The sequence below is a fragment of the Salvelinus sp. IW2-2015 genome, linkage group LG13 (assembly GCF_002910315.2).
Source record: "Salvelinus sp. IW2-2015 linkage group LG13, ASM291031v2, whole genome shotgun sequence".
Lineage (NCBI taxonomy): Eukaryota > Metazoa > Chordata > Actinopteri > Salmoniformes > Salmonidae > Salvelinus > Salvelinus sp. IW2-2015.
The window spans coordinates 20,623,138-20,645,895 of record NC_036853.1 but is presented as its reverse complement, the minus strand read 5'-3'; the positions used below and the strand labels follow the sequence as shown (position 1 = coordinate 20,645,895).

The 22,758-nt window shown below is 43.8% G+C and overlaps 2 protein-coding genes across 3 annotated transcripts in view; both read right to left on the bottom strand.

Moving 5' to 3' along the window:
* The window catches only part of oma1 (OMA1 zinc metallopeptidase), a 20,731-nt gene extending 13,943 nt beyond the window's left edge, over positions 1-6,788 (bottom strand). Inside the window, exons 1-2 of one of the 2 annotated variants that reach the window (XM_023999239.2) lie at positions 6,711-6,788; positions 3,312-3,753 (exon numbers count right to left, since the gene is read on the bottom strand). In XM_023999239.2, the coding sequence (XP_023855007.1) occupies positions 3,312-3,748 (437 nt within the window). In that variant the 5' untranslated portion in view covers positions 3,749-3,753; positions 6,711-6,788. Of the gene's footprint in view, positions 1-3,311; positions 3,754-4,212; positions 4,452-6,710 lie in introns of those variants that run through there. The other variant, XM_023999238.2, reaches the window with a different exon arrangement.
* On the bottom strand, positions 6,696-22,758 carry LOC111972276 (histone H2A deubiquitinase MYSM1). Its single transcript, XM_023999237.2, has 16 exons — positions 22,659-22,758; positions 12,339-12,414; positions 12,164-12,234; positions 11,985-12,062; positions 11,809-11,893; positions 11,623-11,721; positions 10,789-11,510; positions 10,562-10,692; positions 10,329-10,429; positions 9,887-10,047; positions 9,653-9,758; positions 9,376-9,450; positions 9,059-9,247; positions 8,847-8,979; positions 8,595-8,758; positions 6,696-8,120 (listed from the first exon to the last, which is right to left on the bottom strand). Exons 1-16 carry the CDS (start codon positions 22,715-22,717, stop codon positions 7,752-7,754), a joined length of 2,619 nt encoding a protein of 872 aa, XP_023855005.1. The 5' UTR covers positions 22,718-22,758; the 3' UTR covers positions 6,696-7,751.

Sequence of the window (22,758 nt, the reverse complement as noted above, 5' to 3'; positions counted from 1 at the left end):
TTGGACACCAAAAACACCATGTAGCACTACTAGAGACAGAGACCCAAAAACACCATGTAGCACTACTAGAGACAGAGACACCAAAAACACCATGTAGCACTACTAGAGACAGAGACCCAAAAACACCATGTAGCACTACTAGAGACAGAGACACCAAAAACACCATGTAGCACTACTAGAGACAGAGACCAAAAACACCATGTAGCACTACTAGAGACAGAGACACCAAAAACACCATGTAGCACTACTAGAGACAGAGACACCAAAAACACCATGTAGCACTACTAGAGACAGAGACACCAAAAACACCATGTAGCACTACTAGAGACAGAGACGCCAAAAAACACCATGTAGCACACTAGAGACAGAGACACCAAAAACACCATGTAGCACTACTAGAGAAGAGACACCAAAAACACCATGGAGCACTACTAGAGACGAGACGCCAAAAAACACCATGTTAGCACTACTAGAGACAGAGACACCAAAAACACCATGTAGCCATACTAAGAACAGAGACACCAAAACACCATGTAGCACTACTAGAACAGAGACACCAAAAACACCATGTAGCACTACTAGAGACAGAGACGCCAAAAACACCATGTAGCACTACTAGAGACAGAGACACCAAAAACACCATGTAGCACTACTAGAGACAGAGACACCAAAAACACCATGTAGCACTACTAGAGACAGAGACACCAAAAACACCATGTAGCACTACTAGAGACAGAGACGCCAAAAACACCATGTAGCACTACTAGAGACAGAGACACCAAAAACACCATGTAGCACTACTAGAGAAGAGACACCAAAAACACCAGTAGCACTACTAGAGACAGAGACGCCAAAAACACCATGTAGCACTACTAGAGACAGAGACACCCAAAAACACCATGTAGCACTACTAGAGACAGAGACACCAAAAACACCATGTAGCACTACTAGAAACAGAGACACCAAAAACCCATGTAGCACTACTAGAGACAGAGACCCAAAAACACCATGTAGCACTACTAGAGACAGAGACGCCAAAAACACCATGTAGCACTACTAGAGACAGAGACACCAAAAACACCATGTAGCACTACTAGAGACAGAAGACACCATGTAGCACTACTAGAGACAGAGACACCAAAAACACCATGTAGCACTACTAGAGACAGAGACACCAAAAACACCATGTAGCACTACTAGAGACAGAGACACCAAAAACACCATGAGCACTACTGAGACAGAGACACCCAAAACACCATGTAGCACTACTAGAGACAGAGACACCAAAAACACCATGTAGCACTACTAGAGACAGAGACACCAAAAACACCATGTAGCACTACTAGAGAAGAGACACCAAAAACACCATGTAGCACTACTAGAGACAGAGACACCAAAAACACCATGTAGCACTACTAGAGACAGAGACACCAACACACACCATGTAGCACTACTAGAGACAGAGACACCAAAAACACCATGTAGCACTACTAGAGACAGAGACACCAAAACACCATGTAGCACTACTAGAGACAGAACACCAAAAACACCATGTAGCACTACTAGAGACAGAGACACCAAACACACCATGTAGCACTACTAGAGACAGAGACACCAAAAACACCATGTAGCACTACTAGAGACAGAGCAGGAACGTTTATCGTACCATCATTAACCTTATCAATGTACTGTGCATTCGGAAAGTATTCAGACCCCTTCACCTTTTCCACATTTTGTTACGTTACAGCATTATTCTAGAAAGCATCAAATAAATGTTTTCCCTCATCAATCTACACACAATACCCCATAATGACAAAGCGAAAAAACAGGTTTAGAAATGTTTTGCAAACCTATTAAAAATAGAAAACAGAAAAACCTTATTTACATAAGTATTCAGACCCTTTGTTATGAGAGCTTACGTGCATCCTGTTTCCATTGATCATCCTTGACATGTTTCTACAACTTGATTGGAGTCCACCTGTGGTAAATTCAATTGATTGGACATGATTTGGAAAGGCACACACCTGTCAATATAAGATCCCACAGTTGACAGTGCATGTCAGAGCAAAAACCAAGCCATGAGGTCGAAGGAATTSTCCGTAGAGCTCCAAGACAGGATTGCGTCAAGGCACACATGTACCAAAAAACGTCTGCAGTATTGAAGGTCTCCAAGAAAACAGTGGCCTCCATCAAGGCGGAAGAAGTTTGGAACCAGCAAGAATCTTCGTAGAGCTGGCCACCCAGCCGAACTGAGCAATCGGGGGAGAAGGGCCTTGGTCAGGGAGCTGACCAAGAACCCGATGGTCACTCTGACAGAGCTCTAGAGTTCCTCTGTGGAGATGGTTGTCCTTCTGGAATGTTCTCCCATCTCTGCAGCACTCCACCAATCAGGCCTTTATGGTAGAGTGGCCAGACAAAAGCCACTCAGCAAAAGGCATATGACAGCCCGTTTGGAGTTTGTCAAAAGGCACCTAAAGACTCTCAGACCATGAGAAACAAGATTCTCTGGTTTGATGAAACCAAGATTGAACTCTTGGGCCTGAATGCCATGCATCACATCTGGAGGAAACCAGGTACCGCTCATCCCCTGGACAATATCATCCCTACGGTGAAGCATGGTGGTGGCAGCATCATGCGGTGGGGATATTTTTCAGCGGCAGGGACTGGGAGACTAGTCAGGATCGAGGGAAAGATCAACGGAGCAAAGCACAGAGAGACCTGCTCTAGAGCACTCAGGACCTCAGACTGGGGCGAAGGTTCACCTTCCAACAGGACAACAACCCTAAGCACACAGCCAAGACAACATAGGAGTGGCTCCGGGACAAGTCTCTGAATTTCCTTGAGTGGCCCAGCCAGAGCCTGGACTTGAAACAGATCGAACATCTCTGGAGAGACCTGAAAATAGCTGTGCGGCAACACTCCCCATCCAACCTGACAGGGCTTGAGAGGATCTGCAGAGAAGAAGGGGAGAAACTCCCCAAATACAGGTGTGCCAAGCTTGTAGCGTCGTACCCAGGAAGACACAAGGCTGTAATCGCTACCAAAGGTGCTACAACAAAATACTTAGTAAAGAGTCTGAATACCTATGTAAKTGTGATATACGTTTTAATTTTTTATACATTTGCAAAAATGTCAAATCTTTTTTMGGATTTGTCATTATGGGGTGTTATGTGTAGATTGAGGAGGGGAAAAAACTTTAATCCATTTTAGAATAAGGCTGTGATGTAATAAAATGTAGAAAAAGTGAAGGGGTCTGAAAACTTCAAATGCATTGTAGATGGAAGGAGATGACACTCGGACGTGTATCTTACCTGCCCAGTATAATAGCCACTATCTTCTGCAGGGGTTTGAGTACCAGCCATATGAGAGGCGCAGGCAGGGCGCGGAGAGGAGCAGAGGTATGGATGAAGTTCTGTCCATGCTTAGACAGCCATATAACAGGGAGACTGTGGACAGCAGGGTCAGGTCTAGGTGTCCCCACTGGGAAAAGTYCTGTTCTTGCATTCTCAGATGAGAAAAGTCGTCTCTGAGATAAAGATGGCCTTAATTGTAGTTGACAAACAGAGTCTGTGGTTTCAGGCTGCAGTAGATTCCGACATGTGTTGGTTGAGTAGAGTTCTGTAGAAGGTAATGTCCTCCTGGTTGTTGATTGTCTCTGTCGGCAAAGGGAGGTTTGAAAGCTTCTAGACAGGTAGGCAGGTAGGCAACTGCGTTGGTTCCTCATGAGACGGACACACAACAACTCCATGGTTCCTGAATGAGAAGACACCAATTCCTGAAATGCCCAGGTGAAAGCCTATGGAAGAACAGTCCTTGACTATGGAAGCCCATTCCCACCAACCCAAAAAACATGAAGGGCTCTATTCAATCTGCATCGRGGAACTTCAGCTTTAGAGCGTGATTTAAATTTAAAAGCAATGTTCCCGCTTTAGCGGAGACTGCATTCACGGTAAACTCGGAAACGCTTGAGCTTTACTAATTGAACAGAGCCCTAAAATGTCGATACTATGTTTATTTTCAGGCAAAGGTCTACCCAAGCCCCCACCAAAATATGCCCCCAGCACCAGAAAACCTGTGCCAATGCTACCAAGAAGCAAAAGGCAAAAACACAGCACAAGCCACCAAGTAATGARYGTGAGGATGGCCCTTCACAACATAAGCAWWCCCCTTATTCTCATTCTTGATCAATTGGGAAAGGTATTTTTTCTGTACCAAGAATTGCCATGATGTATTTTACTGCAGAGAATCTTGAGCCTTCATGCTCCGAGGACAGGTCATGTGGGAGGCCGAGGTCTCCTGCCTCTTCAGAAGAGATCCCCCTCACCAAAGCGCTGCAAAGGCTCAGATCCTTTTCCTATGCCGGAAGCAAGTATGACAACTATTTTTTATGATATTGAAATTAGGCTGTTATATTTGGAAGTWAAAAAAAATGTAAATGACTTTAACAATATATATATATATATATATTTTTTAAGTCCTATAACTCTTTTGTGAGATTAGTGACCTTTTAAAGGACAGTCGACGAGTCCGGTTGAGGAATTATACTTCAACCTGAACGAGACGGAATAAGTATTACTAAAGATGGAAGAGCAGCTAATGGAGAATGATTTCCGAAAATACATGGTGAGAAATTAAATGTTTCATTGGTATGAATTTAATGACATTATATTGCAATGTAGCACTGGATGGAAAATTCCACTACATGTGGAATGCATTAGTGTCTTTTTGTCAAATTAGATATCTCAGATCTCAAAGCTGGGGGGAAAGACATCCCGGACCAGGTGAAGAGAGCAATGCACTGGTAAACTATTACCATATTTTTTTCACTTTTTTTCACTATTTTTTTCACTATTTTTTCAAAATAGGTCATGGTGTGTTGCTTGTAAAGTACATAGTTTGTGTTCTATACAGAACCCTGACAAACAAGCCTCATGTCAACGATGAATATGAAAGGAAACAAGGGGATGAGTGCCTTTGAGGACTCCACCCTTTGCAGCATCATATGTACAGTGGAGGCCAAATCATGACATTTTACATGACATTTGAATACCTTCTCTAGCTAATATTTGCTTTCCCCCTTTACACCAAGTGTGAGTCTTGGTGAATCAAAGGCTACAGAGGCAGAAATACTACAGGTGATGTCAACCTGCCTGAAATATGCACCTGGCCGCAAGAGGGGCAGTGGAAGGGCATGAAATAGTTCTTAAGAAGTTAAAAGCATCAAAGCCTGTTACGACAGTGTCTTTTTTAAAAGCTTTTATTTATACATCTATTTTTTGGTGCAATACATTTATTTAAACTGTTCTTGACTTTTGCAACACACGTTTTTACATGGACAAAGGTTTACACAATGCTGTTCCAAGTTAAAGCTCTAATTGTGTTACACAGAATGACAATAACCAACAGTAGTATAGACCCTATGTCTGGKAGATACAATTCTACTCATGGTGCAAAGTGTATTATACATCAGAGTGCTTTTCAAGAGTGTGCAACATCAAACAGGTCCTAGTTGATACCGTTTGTTTCCCTATTCTTAACTCAGGCGCTTATCCTTATTTAATGTAAAGAAGCCTACGTCACAAAACGGCTAATACTTCTCAACACACTTCATGGATTGGCGATAATCCCTGTTGAATTCATGGTGTGTTTCGGTAAAATCCGATCACAATGTGGTCTCAACCTCACTCCAATATCGAAATGTATTTGATTATTAGATGAGTATAGTTTTCAAACTCGATAGTACCGAAATTAAGAAACACCTGCTGGCTTGAGTGGGTGAATAAAAGTTAAAATCTCATTGATCAACGTCTCAACCAAATATTACCAACATTTCCACGTTGAAATGAAGTGGTTCCCAGTGGGTTGTTTCCCGTGGCCAGAGGGGATCAGAGTGCGTAGGCTTCTCTAGMCTACCTGCAGCTGTTGTTGTTATAAGTAGGCTACAGCTGATCAGACTGAAGCACAGATTAACTGTGCAAAMGTAGACAGATCTTGTGGCAAATCAGTCTAAACAAAGTTACTTTGTTGTCCATCTTTTCAATGTTTTTGTGGCAACATTTTAATTAAACCAAATCAAAAGTGCTGGGGCAAATGCCAGTTTGGCACAAGTATGCGGGCAGCCCGGCTGTACTGACCTCTGCAACCATACATGGACATCCGCACACAATGCTACAAATAAAATCATCCTATTCTTATGTTGCTGAACATTTTGCGATAATCATCCATTTTTGATCATGATTCAACATTTTAAAGTATCTACATTTGTATATAGTATCTCAAACGTTTGACTTACGCGTCTCAATGTTGAAATAGTATCCCTTTTAAGATCGTACGTTAACATTTTGACTTGAGTATCTCGAAATTGATAGCGTCGATAAAGAATTGTGGCGGGAATGGGCTTCCATAAGTGACACATTTGAGTTCAACTGACATTCGTTTGCAATTGCCAGTAGTTTCCCTGAGATTACCACCTTTTAACTGTGGTTTTATTAATATCTAGTAATGTGGGTAACAGATGCAATGTCATGTCATTGCAATCTTGCCTAACGTCGTTGCTTAGCTATAACTACCTAGCTAGCTGATCTAAAGCAATGCACCAATAAAGATAGCACGTGTAAATACGTTAAATTTGCCTTTGTGTGATCGATACTCTCTTAAAACCCCTTAGTTCGTCTTGGTGGCTCCAGCTTGAGAAATAAATTCGGATTTACCTTTATTCAATTACTTTGACGGTCCTCTGCAAGTCAAACACATAGGAACTGTCTTGTGCGTCTAAAATAATAGTCCCCCCTGCAACTGCAATGCATGCTCTAAGACAATGTTTCCCGACAACGACTGTCTCCTCAAAAATGACATTCTCCAGACAGGGTCTATTCATGTTTRAAACTGAAATTACATGCACTACATTATGTACATTTTAATAACGACAGTGATACAGCATACTATTTTCTGTTTTTCAAATGTGCAAACCCAAACATTTAAATATTTGACTTTCAATCCTTTTATTTGAAAGGTGGATTGGTATAACCTACAATACATATGCTATGAAAAATAACATTTAAAATGTGATATTGCTACATCACTTGTTCGAGAAATGGTTTTGTTAATTCAATACAGCATAAAGCCATATAAAACAGTAGGCACACTTSATTTAGCTAGCCCGGTGCAACCACAGGCAGGCAGAGTTTTCCCTTGTGGAAAAAAACCTCCACATAGTGCACCAGTTGAGATAACCCTTATTCATGACACCAATTCCATTGCATTACATTGAGCCATTGGATGTCCCCTTTAGCCTTGTGAGGCAAATTCCCCCAACGCTGTCCAAATGCTGCCTAAAAGCAAATACGCCTCGCACGGAATAATGCTTAGCAAATATTTAGAACTTAACTTTCATATGAACGAGACAGAATTTGGAGGCTGTGCTTCAGTTAGTGAAACTWTGCTAAACTGCTTACAGTAATCGGGTCTTTTGTATTTTATGGATTCTGTCTCGCTGTTACTGAAAGTTGAGTTCCAAATGTTTCCAAAACCGTATTGCAAGGATTATTAACGTTTCTAAATGTTAAAACAGATAGTCGGGAATGTAGTTCACATGGAGCCAGCTGTACTCCATACCATCAGCTGAGAACCCAAGATGGGGACTGGATGTAAGCCCCCTTGTGTTCTCGAGAGCTGCAGTCGAGCTAAATCAAGTGCGCCTACTAATGAACCTAAAACACTGAGAACTGGATACATAAAGAAACCTATTAGATTCAGAATAGATAATCATGACCAGTCAACAACACAGAACCAAACCGTATTGGATGTGAGATCTCTTCTTTAGCTGTGTGTGAGTTAATAGTTTTGATATTAGGCGTTTCTAAATTATCAGTTGGAGAGACCGATTCATTCTCCCAGTTTTCCTGTGTTCCTGTGTCTCCTGTTAAGTTGASGTTGATTGGCTGAGCGAAGGGGAAGGCATGGGTGTTGATTGGCTCTGGGGAGCCAGAGGTTCCGCTCTCATCCTGGTCTCTGGGTTGCTCGGAAACAAAGTGAGACTGGAAGAGAGCATGGATCTGGGAAAGGAAGGGATCTCCCTCCTCTGGCAGGGGCTCCAGATATCTCCCTAAAGATGCCATCATCTACAGAGAGATACAGAGGGTGAGACAGGGGTTGAGAGATAGAAGTGAGACAGGGGTGGTGAGAGCAAGATGAGAAAAGACAGACAGCAGAGAGGGGTTAGACAATAGAGAATGATAGAGGAATCTTCTTTGTATTTGTCCCATTATGGCGATTGAGTTGGTAAACAAACTGAAAGGGTGTATACTGCCACCTAGAGTGCGGTTTGAAGACAACCGGTATAAAGACCAGGTTGGCAATTTAATGCCACCTGCATTTATGGAATGTTTGCTCACGAGTATAATTAATGGGCTGATCCCTCCCGATGAACCGGATGGAATTATGTGATCCTTCTTTAACCCATTGAAAGTCCCACTCAGTTTACTTCTAAATGGTGAACGTCCTCAATGGCACTACCCATGCTAAAACTGGCTTTTGTGCACCTAGTCCTCTATAGGTGAGACAGCGATATGAGCCAGGGAGGCAGTGTGATCTACCTTCTCTAGACAGGTCAGATGAGAGTCCCTGCGGAACAGCTTGTCCATCTGGACACTGCCGTGGGCATGTTTATATTTACAGATGATCCACTCTGCCCTCCTCATCAGCTGGCCCCAGTCAGGCTGCTGCTGGGAACACTGGTAGTCAAACCTGTAGGGCAGCTCTGAAAAAGGGAAGGAGAGAGAGGATGAATATGCCAGGTCGATAATGGGTTGTAAAAGGGGTAATGTTAAGAGGCGTGTGTGTCGTACTCTGTGGTCCTGTAGGTCCTTGGTCCTCTCTGACCATCAGGCAGGTGGTCTGGGAATGTGGGGAGGGGTTAGCGGGGTCAAACGGACTCACGATCATCCCAATAAAGGGGGCTCCGCCTCGAGAGAAATAACTCTGAGAGAGAGAGAGAGGTGGCAGAGTCAGAACACACGTGTGCACACACACAGTCACATGCACACACAGCTATATGTACCTGGAATTGGTCCTGTGTGTGTATATCCCGTATAGAGGGGTTTGGGTGGAAGGTGGGGTGAGAGTGGTACCATCCCACTACAGCCAAGCCCAGGCTAGACAACATCTCACAGGCCTGAGTCTGAGACAACGGGTCCATCTCACACTGCAGACCTGTACTCACACTGTTACAAGGCTCCGCTGCAAAGATCTAGGACAAAGACACACACGGATACAGAGAGACGCACGCGGGATATACTAGTGTTATCAGTATTTTCTTTATCATCATCACCATCATCATCATCATCATCATCATCATCACCACGGTGGTGGTATCACCTTCAGGACTTTGTCCTCCTCGCTGTAAGCTCCTCCCAGTAGGCCGATAACCTCTCCCATCGACACATGAGCATGCTGGTTAAAAATACAAACAAAAAAGACACTGAGCCCTAAGACCTAAGCCTTGGTAAAGAACCCACACCGATATCTCTCTCTGTGTGTCCATATGTAAACACAGTTGCTATATTAGATAAGATAGTACTCTATTACACAGTTCTTTATGAAGAGAGTACTTTATTAAATATATGTGTAGATGTGTAAATATATGTGTACTTACCATGTCCATGACGAGGAGAGCCTCAGCACACACTATCACCTGGAAGGGCTCCGGTCTGTCCTCTCCAAACACACGGCACGGAATCAACTGGAACGGATCCAACAACCTGAGGATGGCGAGAGAGGGACTTTTAACACGTCATCTACAGTACACATTTATAAGGAACCACAGTATTTCGTGACCACACACACACACACACACACGTATAAGTGGTAGTATACATCACCCACTCACCTTCTGTGCCTGGAGACTTTACAGGGTTTAGATTGCCGTCTCATCTCCTCTCTCCTCAGGGCTAGCTCCTCTGCACTCAGATGCTCGTATGTCTGTCCCTCCAGGTCTTTAGCGTCACGCCAGTTCCCCCACACGTCCCTCACACGACGCTTCCTGGTTCGCTACAACACACAACCAATCAACAACCCATTAACAGCATGACATACACCTATAACAGGTCACAGACACCTGATGAAGAGCCATCTTGAACCTGACATAGAACTGTAATATAAATACAACAGTAGTGTATAAGGACCTTTAATAAAACAAATCAATTACATATAAACCTAAGCCTGACAAATACCTAACATAACTAAGTGTTGCCGTTTGGGCCAGCTAGAGTGGTCTGAGGGACAGTAGGGGGTCAGAGGTTATAGAGGTCAGAGGTCATGGGTTGTCTCACCATGCTCTGTAGTCTCTGTGCCAGTTGGTATTCCAGAGTGTCTCTGCTGTCTCTGGGTTTGGACCGATCCACCATCCTGGGACGGTTATAAACCGCCTGGTCTGGATGAGGGGGAAGACAGAACAGACAAAAAAATGTCATCAGAAAAAATGGCATAAGTAAGAGGAACAGAGAGAGAGACTGAGAAAAAGAACGAGACAATCAATAACACACTGGAAGTGAGTCCTAGTTACCACAGTTGAAGTTGATGGCGCCTATCAACTCCAGGTAGGTGTGTATTCTGCCAATACAGTTGACATCTCCACAGTTCTTCAGGCCAGGACGCACTGACGTCTTGTTCAAGTACCTGGGCTTACTCTTCAACCTGAGACAAACACACACAAAAAGCATGTTGAAAATTAAACCTTGATGTCTCTGATTGGTTGTGTGTGTGTGTGTGTGTGTGTGTGTGTGTCTGTACCATTGGTCCAGGATGTAGTTCCTGATCCTCAGATATCTCCCTGGGGTTTTGGATGGTCGCCCCTCAAAGAATTCTGGGATAGCTTGTTTCTCCTCCTCTGTGATGGTTGCCGGGTCCAGCTCCACTTCCTGCTCTGGGTATTTAAGCTCCTCCTCTTCCTCTTCAGACTCCTCCCCCTCCCTTGCCTCTGTCCACCTAGACCCCCCTGTCTCCTCTCCAGACTCTACTGGGTCCCTCTGGGGCTCAGCAGTGCCCCCCTGCTCTGCTAGGCAGGGGGCTGTGAGGGAGGATGGAGGGCTACAGTTAGGCTGCTCCTGATCAGTCTCTCCCAGGCTGGGGAGTGTCTGGTTGGATAGGTCCTGGTGGGTCTCTCCCTGGTTGTCCAGCTCCTCTGGGGCTCCAGCCTCACATGTCTCAGTATGAACTCCTGCCTGAAGGTCCTCTCCCTTCCCCTCAATCCTTCTGTTTTCTCGTCCATTTTCGTCTCCTATCACTCCAACCCCTCCTCCACTCCCTCCCTCATCGCTGAGGTCATCAGTGATGTCCACCTCTTCCTCCTCTTCGTCACCCAGTCTCTCTATCCGGACAACGTTGGTCAGAGCTGACAGATGGCTGGGGACAGACAGGCCAGAGGTGGAGAATGCTGAGCCTGTCTCTGGGACATGGCCTAACACCACCGGAGCTGTAGGAGGCGCCACAGTAGTATTGCCCTCTGATTTAGCCTGCAGGCAGAGAGGAGGGGGAGACTGAAATGGTGAGAGGATGATGAGAGAGGACAGAGACTGAGCCTGGTTGGCTGAGCTGGGAGAGGTGTAGACTAGAGGACAGTGTTACCTTGTGTTTGAAGTACTGTCTGGCGTAGCTCTTCACCTGMAYAARGGTCCGYCTGCCTACCAGRTTGGAGATCTTAGTCCATCTACGGCCAAACTGAGCCTGCGGGTTCAGGGCATATAGAAAGTAGGGAGTCATTTAAGATCAATGAGACAGGAGAGGAAAGGAAAGGAAAGGAGAGGGTCATACCAGTCCTGTCTCAAACAGCACCTTCTCCTGCTGAGACCAGCGAGTGGCTGTCGAGGAGCCTGAAGCTGAGGACTTGGCTGGAGACCTGGGGACAACACGGCAGTCACAGTATCACGTCAGAGGGGGAAAAACACAATACGTCCAGAAGAGTTCACACACAAGGAAACCTGACTAACCTCTTCAATTTGGGTTTAGGGTTAGGTGGAGCGTTGGCCCACACACTCTCAGGCATCTCTTCACCTGTCAGATAATACCTAGAGAAGTGCTTAAGGACTGGAACACATCATATATCAAGACAAACAGACAAACGTTACAATCTGACCAGGGGTGTGTCTACGGTCCATGAGAAGGATACTGCTCCTCCATCAACATGTTCTCGATCACTTCTCTGTTCTCTGCACTGATGGAGCGGTCCAGTTCCCACGGCTATAGAGGAGAGAAAGAGAGTCAACGCACACATGCAGACCAATACACAGAGTACACACTTAAATTCCATTGCATCATATTTCTTTGGTAGCAACACTTCTTACTAGGACGCCAGTATTGGTCTTCCATGCTGACTGCATGTACTGGTTCTGGAGTAGCGCTTCTCCGTCACCGAAGTCCCTGAAATAGGAATTATAGTTATTAGCTATGCATGACTATCACAAACGTCATAACATGGAGAACATAGACAAGKAGGAAATTCTAAATGTTGGCTAGGGGATAGGTTAGTCTCTATTATATATGAATGGAGGATAAAAGTCAGAAAAGCAGGAATTCCTGATTAATCTGGAGAAAAATCCTCATCCGCTGCAGCAAAGACAGTGGAGTGGGCGTGTCATGAATGTTGGGTTTCCCGTGGACTACGAGTCGATATTCACGTCATAAGCAGGAACTCCCCTCGACCACGAAACAAATATTCTTTCCCATTGACCCCCATTGTAAGAGACAACTTCCTCGTGAATTTTTTGTTATACTGAAATAACAAAACATGACAAAAAGCCTCTGTGTTGTTCAATGTATATGTAACGTTAACCAGGTAAAAGAAATCCCAACCCACGGTTCACAATTCTCCCACGTAGGGAAATTGAGACTGCAAGATGAGCCCTGTGGTTAGAGTGGGAAATTGTGGGGACCCGGTGTCCAAGTAGGCTACACATTTCCTCACAGGTAAGACATTTAAATAACGACTGCCTCTAAAAAACAACAAATGCCCTTTGAAAACGGTCTATGTGGCATCGATATGAGTCAAACATTGATTCCAGTGTCAAAATGTACWAAAAAGTTAATTAAGATCATTTGTCACAGCCAGTCTCGTCGAAAACAGAGTTTGGAACCTCAGTGCGTCACAACAAGTAAATGAAGGTTGGTTTTTGAATTAATCATGCCTCCATTGAATCAATTGAATCAATCAAGCTCCACGTGCAAATCGCCCCTCCGCCCACTTCATTAAGGGAGTTCTATTACACTGGCCCGGGTTGAACCGGGCAATGGCACATGTTGTGAATGTGCCTAGTCAATATGACCTGATGACTCCTCCAGTCCCCAGACAGAACTCTGGTAACACGGAGACAAGAACAAGAAAATGCAGAAGGACAGGAAGAGGCCTCAACCACAAGCAGCAAGATCCAGTCAAAGGCAGAGGAAATGACGGGTGCGGGTAGACTGTATGCAGATGATCCTCCGTCCTCGTATAATATGGCGACACCAACGCCAACCCTCGTCCCTGGGATGGCGTTTGTAGAGTTGCCTGATGGCACGTGGGCCATGAAGCAGATGACACCACGGATTGTCATCACCTACAAAGGAACCAACGTGTTACCTGACTCTAGCCTTTCTAATCGACCTGGCCCGGGTACCCTGGAAGGATATTGACCTCATCCCGTCAGTTGAGGATGCCTGGTCATTCTTTAAAAGTTACTTCCTCACCATATTAGACAAGCATGCTCCGTTCAAAAAATGCAGAACCAAGAACAGATATAGCCCTTGGTTCACTCCAGACCTGACTGCCCTCGACCAGCACAAAAACATCCTGTGGCGAACTGCAATAGCATCGAAGAGCCCCCGCGATATGCAACTGTTCAGGAAGTCAGGAACCAATACACGCAGTCAGTCAGAAAAGCAAAGGCCAGCTTTTTCAAGCAGAAATTTGCATCCTGTAGCTCTAACTCCAAAAAGTTCTGGGATACTGTAAAGTCCATGGAGAACAAGAGCACCTCCTCCCAGCTGCCACTGCACTGAGGCTAGGTAACACGGTCACCACCGATAAATCCGTGATAATCGAAGACTTCAACAAGCATTTCTCAATGGCTGGCCATGCCTTCCTCCTGGCGACTCCAACCTTGGCCAACAGCACCGCCCCCCCCGCTGCTACTCGCCCAACCCTCCCAGCTTCTCCTTTACCCAAATCCAGATGCAGATGTTCTGAAAGAGCTGGAAAACCTGGACCCATACAAATCAGCTGGGCTTGACAATCTGGACCCCTATTTCTGAAACTGTCCGCCGCATTGTCGCACCCCCTATTACCAGCCTGTTCAACCTCTCCTTCGTATCATCTGAGATCCCCAAGGATTGGAAAGCTGCCGCGGTCATCCCCCTCTTCAAGGGGGAGACACCCTGGACCCAAACTGTTACAGACCTATATCCATCCTGCCCTGCCTATCTAAGGTCTTCGAAAGCCAAGTCAACAAACAGATCACTGACCATCTCGAATCCACCTACCTTCTCCGCTGTGCAATCCGGTTTCGAGCCGGTCACGGGTGCACCTCAGCCACGCTCAAGTACTAAACGATATCATAACCGCCATCGATAAAAGACCATTACTGTGCAGCCGTCTTCATCGACCTGGCCAAGGCTTTCGACTCTGTCAATCACCATATTCTTATCGCAGACTCAGTAGCCTCGGTTTTTCTAATGACTGCCTTGCCTGGTTCACCAACTACTTTGCAGACAGAGTTCCAGTGTGTCAAAATCGGAGGGCATGTTGTCCGGTCCTCTGGCAGTCTCTATGGGGGTACCACAGGGTTCAATCTTCGGGCCGACTCTTTTCTCTGTATACACTCAATGTGTTGCTCTTGCTGCGGGCGATTCCCTGATCCACCTCTACGCAGACGACACCATTCTATTACTCCGGCCTTCCTTGGACACTGTGCTATCTAACCTCCAAACGAGCTTCAATGCCATACAACACTCCTTCCGTGGCCTCCAACTGCTCTTAAACGCTAGTAAAACCAAATGCATGCTTTTCAACCCTTCGCTGCCTGCACCCGCACGCCCGACTAGCATCACCACCCTGGACGGTTCCGACCTAGAATATGTGGACATTATAAGTCCTAGGTGTCTGGCTAGACTGCAAAACTCTCCTTCCAGACTCATATCAAACATCTCCAATCCAAATCAAATCAAGAATCGGCTTTCTATTCCGCAACAAAGCCTCCTTCACTCACGCCGCCAAACTTACCCTAGTAAAACTGACTATCCTACCGATCCTCGACTTCGGCGATGTCATCTACAAAATAGCTTCCAATACTCTACTAAGCAAACTGGATGCAGTTTATCCCAGTGCCATTGCGTTTTGTTACTAAAGCACCTTATACGACCCACCACTGCGACCTGTATGCCCTAGTCGGCTGGCCCTCGCTACATGTCCGTTCGTCAGACCCACTGGCTCCAGGTCATCTAACAAGGCTATGCTAGGTAAGTGCCGCCTTATCTCAGTTCACTGGTCACGATGGCTACACCCACCCGCAGCACGCGCTCCAGCAGCGTGTATTCTCACTGATCATCCCTAAAGCCAAAACCTCATTTGGACGCCTTTCCTTCCAGTTCTCTGCTGCTGCGACTGGAACGAATTGCAAAAATCTCTGAGTTGGAGACTTTTATCTCCCTCAACAACTTTAAAAAATCTGCTATCCGAGCAGCTAACCGATCGCTGCAGCTGTACATAGTCCATCTGTAACACTACCCCCCCAATTTACCTACCTCACCCCCATACTGCTTTTATTTATTTACTTTTCTGCTCTTTTGCACACCAGTATCTCTTCTTGCACATGATCATCTGATGATTATCACTCCAGTGTTAATCTGCTAACATTGTAATTATTCGATTTATTGCCTACCTCATGCCTTTTGCACACATTGTATATAGATTCTCTTTTTTTTTCTACCATGTTATTGACTTGTTTATTGTTTACTCCATGTGTAACTCTGTGTTGTTGTCTGTTCACACTGCTATGCTTTATCTTGGCCAGGTCGCAGTTGCAAATGAGAACTTGTTCTCAACTAGCCTACCTGGTTAAATAAAGGTGAAATAAAATAAAATAAAATAGCTGTGTTCAAATACTCATACTAACCGTACTATTTGTGACTTAAATTGGGTATATAGTATGTTTATTGTTCATAGTATGGATATAGTCAGCATGCCAGACGTTCCCGGATGTCGTACTACATTCGAAAAAATATGAAGTATACAAGCTATTTCCGTGTTTTTAGGGCCCATAATCCAATTCTTCAGAAAATGGGCGTGGCTTCACCACATTTTCAGATTTGAAGAAAATGGCGGAAAATATGCAGCCGGAGTCCAACGAGAGCGGATACAAATTCATTGCTTTAACTAATTATGACAAATGTTAAGAAAACGTTGAGCAATGTAATAAAGTAATTACTTTTTAAATAAGTTACCTTACATGTTGTTGGCTGACAATTTGTTAGCAACGCTATCCTTATGAACCACATAGCATATCATTACAGTAGTATGTACCGGTATGTTAGCTAGCTAACGTTACCTAACGTTAGTTGGATACTAATACATCGAACTTGACAGGCAGTATATTAACTATATGCTATCTAACTACCCAACGTTTATTGACTTGATCATCCTTAGCTTTGCTGTATAGTCGTTGTGCATTCTCAATGGACATTCAGGTGCTTTCGTAAATTCACTCTGGCTATCTACTCCGATTTCAGAGCACTCTCGTCTGAGGGTACCAGAGCGCAGAATAACTGATGAATTTACGAGCGCTCAACACCCATTGAATATGGCCGGTGTCGGTAAATGTCGTCAAAAAGACATAATTAAATTGTTGCCAGCATGAAACATGAACATGAAAAATGCCTGCTAGGGCGAGTAAAATGGTCAGAGTGAGATGTTCTCTCATTTGTGTCTGGAAGTAGCTAGCAAGCTAGCCAACGTTAGCTTGGGTGCTTGACTGTCGTTGAAAGGTCAGAATCGGCTACTCCTCGGCCRGAGCGTCCAGTGTGCGCRCCGAGAGTGAAACACTCTGAATTTACAAACGGACAATGCTCTGAATTTTCAAAAAGCCCAGAGCGCACTCTGGCACTCCAGATTGAATTTAAGAACACACCCGAAGTTGTAAAATGTCTAGCTAGTCATTTGTTACACTAACAAGCTAGCAAGAGGTTGCATAGCAACAGCATCAACTTCCGGTAGACAGGCAAAGCACACGTAAGCTCAACTGAAGGGATACCGTTTGTTTACAGTATACTAAAATAAACTAATAGCATGTAGTATATACTCATTAAGTATGTAGTATACAGTATGTTAGTATGGGTATTCGAACACAGCTACTGTGTTACGTAACTTTTCTTAAATGTCACATGTTGGAGGGAGAATGTGTTGTGTGACTTTAGTGAAAGGAGGCATGGGCTTGGGCAAAAAAGGGGTATAAAAACCAATGCAAAAGATAGGGAAAGAGCGGAGATTCTGGGGAAGACAGATCAGGAACTGATTGATGTATTAGAAGTTAGAATACTTTGGGGGTAAGGTAAGAACATAACGTAATGACTATTGTTAGAAGCTACTGCGTTGTAATTGCTATATATATATTATTATTWAATTTTTTACTAAGATTCAGCAGATGTGAAACTGTAAAACCAAAAGAGACGTATTACTGGTTTTCATTAACTAGTTACATTATTTGTTGAATGAAGTGCTAAAGAAGAAAAGTAGCATTATAACAGGGGGCCCTCAGGGGTGCGTGCTCAGTCCACTCCTGTACTCACGACTGAATGGCCAGGCACGACTCCAGACTAGAGGTCGACCGATTATGATTTTTCACCGCCGATACCGATACAGATTATTGGAGGACCAAAAAAAGCTGATACCGATTAAAATCGGCTGATTTTTAAATGTATTTATTTATTTGTAATAATGACAATTACAACAATACTGAATGAACACTATTATTTTAACTTAATATAATACATCAATAAAATCAATTTAGCCTCAAATAAATAATTTGGGGTGACTCACCCGCCAACTAGAAAGGGAGGACCAGCTGCTAAAAATAGTATAACCCTGTGGCTGAACGGGTCTGCGTGAACGGCAAGATAACACGCAGTAAGAGCCAGGCCACACTAAAATAGTTCAACGCGGATTATAAATAAATATTGAATTGCTCGTTGACGCGTAGTATACCTTGTCACAAACTAACCATGAAGTTTTAACAGTAGGAAGGAGTGAGCTAACCTCTGTGGCAAGCAGGGATAGACCAAGAGGGGTGACCTGGGTTGATCAATTGGAGCTCAGGGCTCCACTGCTAACTCAGTTTAGGGTAGGAAGACAGGGAGGCCACCTCATTGGGGAAGAGGCTCATACCACAGGATAATCCAGGCATACAATGCGCGGTGGGAGTTGACCCACCCTGTAAGGTCAAGAGAAGATCCAGAGGCAAAGACTACCCGCGTGTGAGTGAACCTAGTAGGACCATCTGGGAGGCGGGGAGCGGGAGCGCTCTTCTCAAATTAAACAGTAATCTGCGCCATTTGGTCATGTTGTCAATAAGGCAGCTAGGTGAATCGTCTTTTCCATAAAATAAATGTTAGAATTTTCAAACTAGCTTTCATAGGGAAGACAGACAGTGTTTTTATGAAAAGCATTTACTTTTTGAGCCGACTTCGCCGTTGGCCAGAGGGGCACCTGGCTCACACCCGGCAGGCAGCCCAGTTCCAAAACGATTGCAATCACTTTTTACCTGGTTTAAACTCCTCCTGTCGTGGTAATCTGGCCCAGATTAACAAACCCCCTCATTGAATGGCYCTCCATTGTTTCATCGCCTTCAACGCAGTTAAAGGATCACGACCGTTTTAAACTGAAAAGCCCTATACGGATTGACCAACTATGGTTTGCATGCCCTGCCGAAGGACCCTTATCATGCGGAATAGGTGGTTGGAGTTTGTTGGTCCCCAGTGGTGGTGAGTATACCGGTAGCTAGGTCATAGACMGCTGGTTATGTATACTTTGATAATACTTATCCCTAACTAGCTAGCTAATGTAAGCCTACCTCAATACAAACCTGATTTGGCTAGGAAACATTTCAAAAGGCAAATAATTAGTTGGAAAACCTTTTGTCATGATTGTGATGTCGCTAAATTGACTTTAGATGCAGTATAACTTTAGCCAGCTAACAAAGATGGCAGGGACAATTTTTTTATGAACTTTGCTAGTAACAACAAAGTTAATGGCAACATTGCCATCTCACTAAAGTAAATTTGACAACATCATAATATGGCAAAGTTGTTTCCAAGTAATTATTTGCCTACTTTGTCAATGTCATCATATTTCCATGCTAGTAAATTAGTGTAATTTAGACTAAACAATCAGATTATCCTCTGGAGGCGCAACCCATATCTCGAGCACAAATACATGTTTGATGCAGCTATGGTGGTACTAGTTCATTCATGTCTGACTACAACAGTGTACTAACTAGCAGCAACAAACTCAAACCAACCCAGGGCCATAGCAAAACATGTCACAGTTGGTTACATAGTGTAACGGRGTCACCGGCCTGAATCTAATCCAATCTGGCGCCAGTCAGTCTACATCTGTGAAGCATAGAATTATCTTCCAAACGAGATTACATTATTTCTCGAGCTATGTTTATAATTTAGGGATGATGACAATCGTTGACCCAGTTCTTCCTGTTAGACAAAGTGCACAGTTGGGTGCCGGATTGATTCCCTGGTCATGAATGGACTGCCGGGATCTACCAAAAGGAGCGAAGGTGGGTATCAAAACATGTCCAGCAATGTGATTGCAATAGTTTAGCGACTTCCCAAAAAAAAATCATTCACTGTTCACTTGCAATTTTCACAGCTTGTCAGGCAAGACCTCAGAATAAGTGTCATGCGTGAACAAGTACCTGTTGCTGCCCGTCTCCCTCGACTCCTATGAAAAGGATACTCCATCATGAGGCCTCTGATAGTGTTACTGCCCTCGTGACACAGATGGCTTCATCAACAACGACAGGTAATGTGTGTTATGTGAAAAGTAGGCCAATTCCCCAGACAAGCAGATACAACTAGCAGAGTCATTTGGGTTGTGAAGGGCATTAGCAAAAAGTATTGTCCTTTCTTGAGAACAAAATTCAATTTACCACTTGGCTGTCTATTATATCAACCTGTCACAGGCCCTCTTAGTCAACACCATATTATAAAATTGCCTGTTGCAGTTGTTCGAGAGATGTCCAGGTTGCAGGCAAACATGCAGCATAGAGAAGACCAGAAAGGGAGCCCTCATCAGCATCATGCAYACATGCCCTCACTGTGAGCATTCCTATYAATGGAACAGTCAGCCACACGTTGGCAAGCATCCGGCCAGCAACGTTCACCTGTCAGCAGCAACAGCTTTCACATGCTCATAATTTGTACAAATACAGAAGGTAACACACTTCATTACTTTGATACATTTGATAACACAATTGTAAACWTAATTTATGTAAACTGACATTATTTGTTGCTTATTTTGTACTTCTTAGTCGCATATAATGTCCAGGGCATACCTAGCCCGGTGGAACCAGCCTGATCGTTGTGCTCACGATTCCATTTCACTTCATGTGCCAACTGAATCTCAGTTCATGTAGTAAGTAGTACGAGCAACACAAATGAGGTACAAATGATTCAATTGGCACATGCTCATTCACTCTGAGTTGAGCAACACAACTGGTGGTTGTATTCAATACGTTTTTATTAAAATAATGAATTTCAGCAACCTGCGGAAGGACCGCAGTTGTACAGGACAAAGCATTTTCAGAATTGACAATTTTTTACAAGAATCGACTGACGGTAACAATGTTGTTACTAGCAAATCCTGCGACCAGGAGTTGAGTGTTCCTCAACTAACAATATATCTAACTGCCTGTAGCTATTGAACTCAACRTGCAGGTTAGTTTGTTGTGATTGACTGGAGGAAAGGGCAAGGTTCTGAAAGATGGGTGTGTCTTTGWGGTGGCAAGGACACACSCCCAAGCCAACTCACATTTGGATTATGTCATGGCCGCCAGCATTTCTTGAGGAGTAAGCCCCAAAATGAGTCCAAATCAGCAGGTGCAGTTCCCCTTTCATTTGTTTAGTATAACTCCACTACTACTTGTAGCTGTACAGTCTGTGTTGTTGMTCTTGGCTAGCTTAATGTTTCGGGTTGGTATCTACCTAGCACTCCCGGGGCTACTAACACCGTCATGAAAAGGGGCACGAGGGAAGCCCTACAATATTACCACAGACAGAACAATGATACATATTTCACTGGATGTAAATGTGAAACATCAGGTTGGCGTTTCCACTTACTACCAAATATGGGGATGAGAGGAAGCCCAGTGGCCGACAGTGGGAGAAGATCGAACTAGAGCGATTTGGCAATTTTTTAAAATCGGTTAAACATTTGATCTCCATATGGTTTTCTGTTTCCAAAACTAGAATCTGTAACTGACAGAGTGAACTACGTTTTCTAGAATTTACTCTTTGCCAAAGTTTAAAAAATTAGTAGTTCAAGGGCTGCTAATTGAGTTATTGKACAAGCGCACTTCAGAGTAGGCGTTCCCTAATGGAAATATGCAAATAAATGCTAGAACGCGCCAATAGGATCTCACTAGCTCGTGCTTGGCTCTGCCCACTTCAACTGATTAATTTGTTTCCATTGGAAACGATTGGCTCTGGTCAATCTTTGGGTAGTTATAAAATCTTTGATATTACGTTTTTTTTGTAAGAAGTGAGAACTCTCAGGAGCAGGCAATGTTGAAAAGTAATCTTTAGACATGTATTTTTCTTAAATGTAGCTATGTGAATGTAGCTATGTAATTTTCATCAATGGGAATTTATGGAAATTTATGTAAAAATGTATCACTAGCCACTTTAAACAATGCCACTTAATTCTCATATGTATATGTATATACTGTACTCTATATCATCTACTGCATCTTGCCATCTTTACGTAATACATGTATCACTAGCCACTTTAAACTATGCCACTTTGTTTATATACTATACTCTATACCATCTACTGCATCTTGCCTATGCCGTTCTGTACCATCACTCATTCATATATCTTTATGTACATATTCTGTATCCCTTTACACTTGTGTGTATAAGGTAGTAGTTGTGGAATTGTTAGGTTAGATTACTCGTTGGTTATTACTGCATTGTCGGAACTAGAAGCACAAGCATTTCCCTACACTCYCATGAACATCTGCTAACCATGTGATGTGACAAATAAAATTAGATTGACTAAAACAAGCAGACAATTCTATTTGAATTTTTTTTGTTTTGTTGCTGTGAACCAATGGGGTAAGCATGGGTTGTGCGTATGGAACATATCTTTTATTTTATCTCAAAATACATGGGACCTARATTGCGTTTATTTTTGTTCGGTATAGCTCGAAAAACCGTCTGATCAAGCTGGACAACCCTGTTGTCGAAATCAGCTAGCTAACGTTACGTCTAAACTAGTCTACCGTGCTAGCCATGGCTATTGAGTTTCCAATGGGTTATTTAATGGCTGATTCTTTGAATCGCCCAAATATCTAAACTGTATATGAATTCATTTTAGCCCATCAAASACAGAAAAACGCTCTTACCCTAAATCGGGATCATATTCGTCTCCTTCGATATCAACGACATCCAGCTCGTCCGCCATGTTGGCTAGCCAAATTTCAAACAAGGGGGCAAGAGCCTACT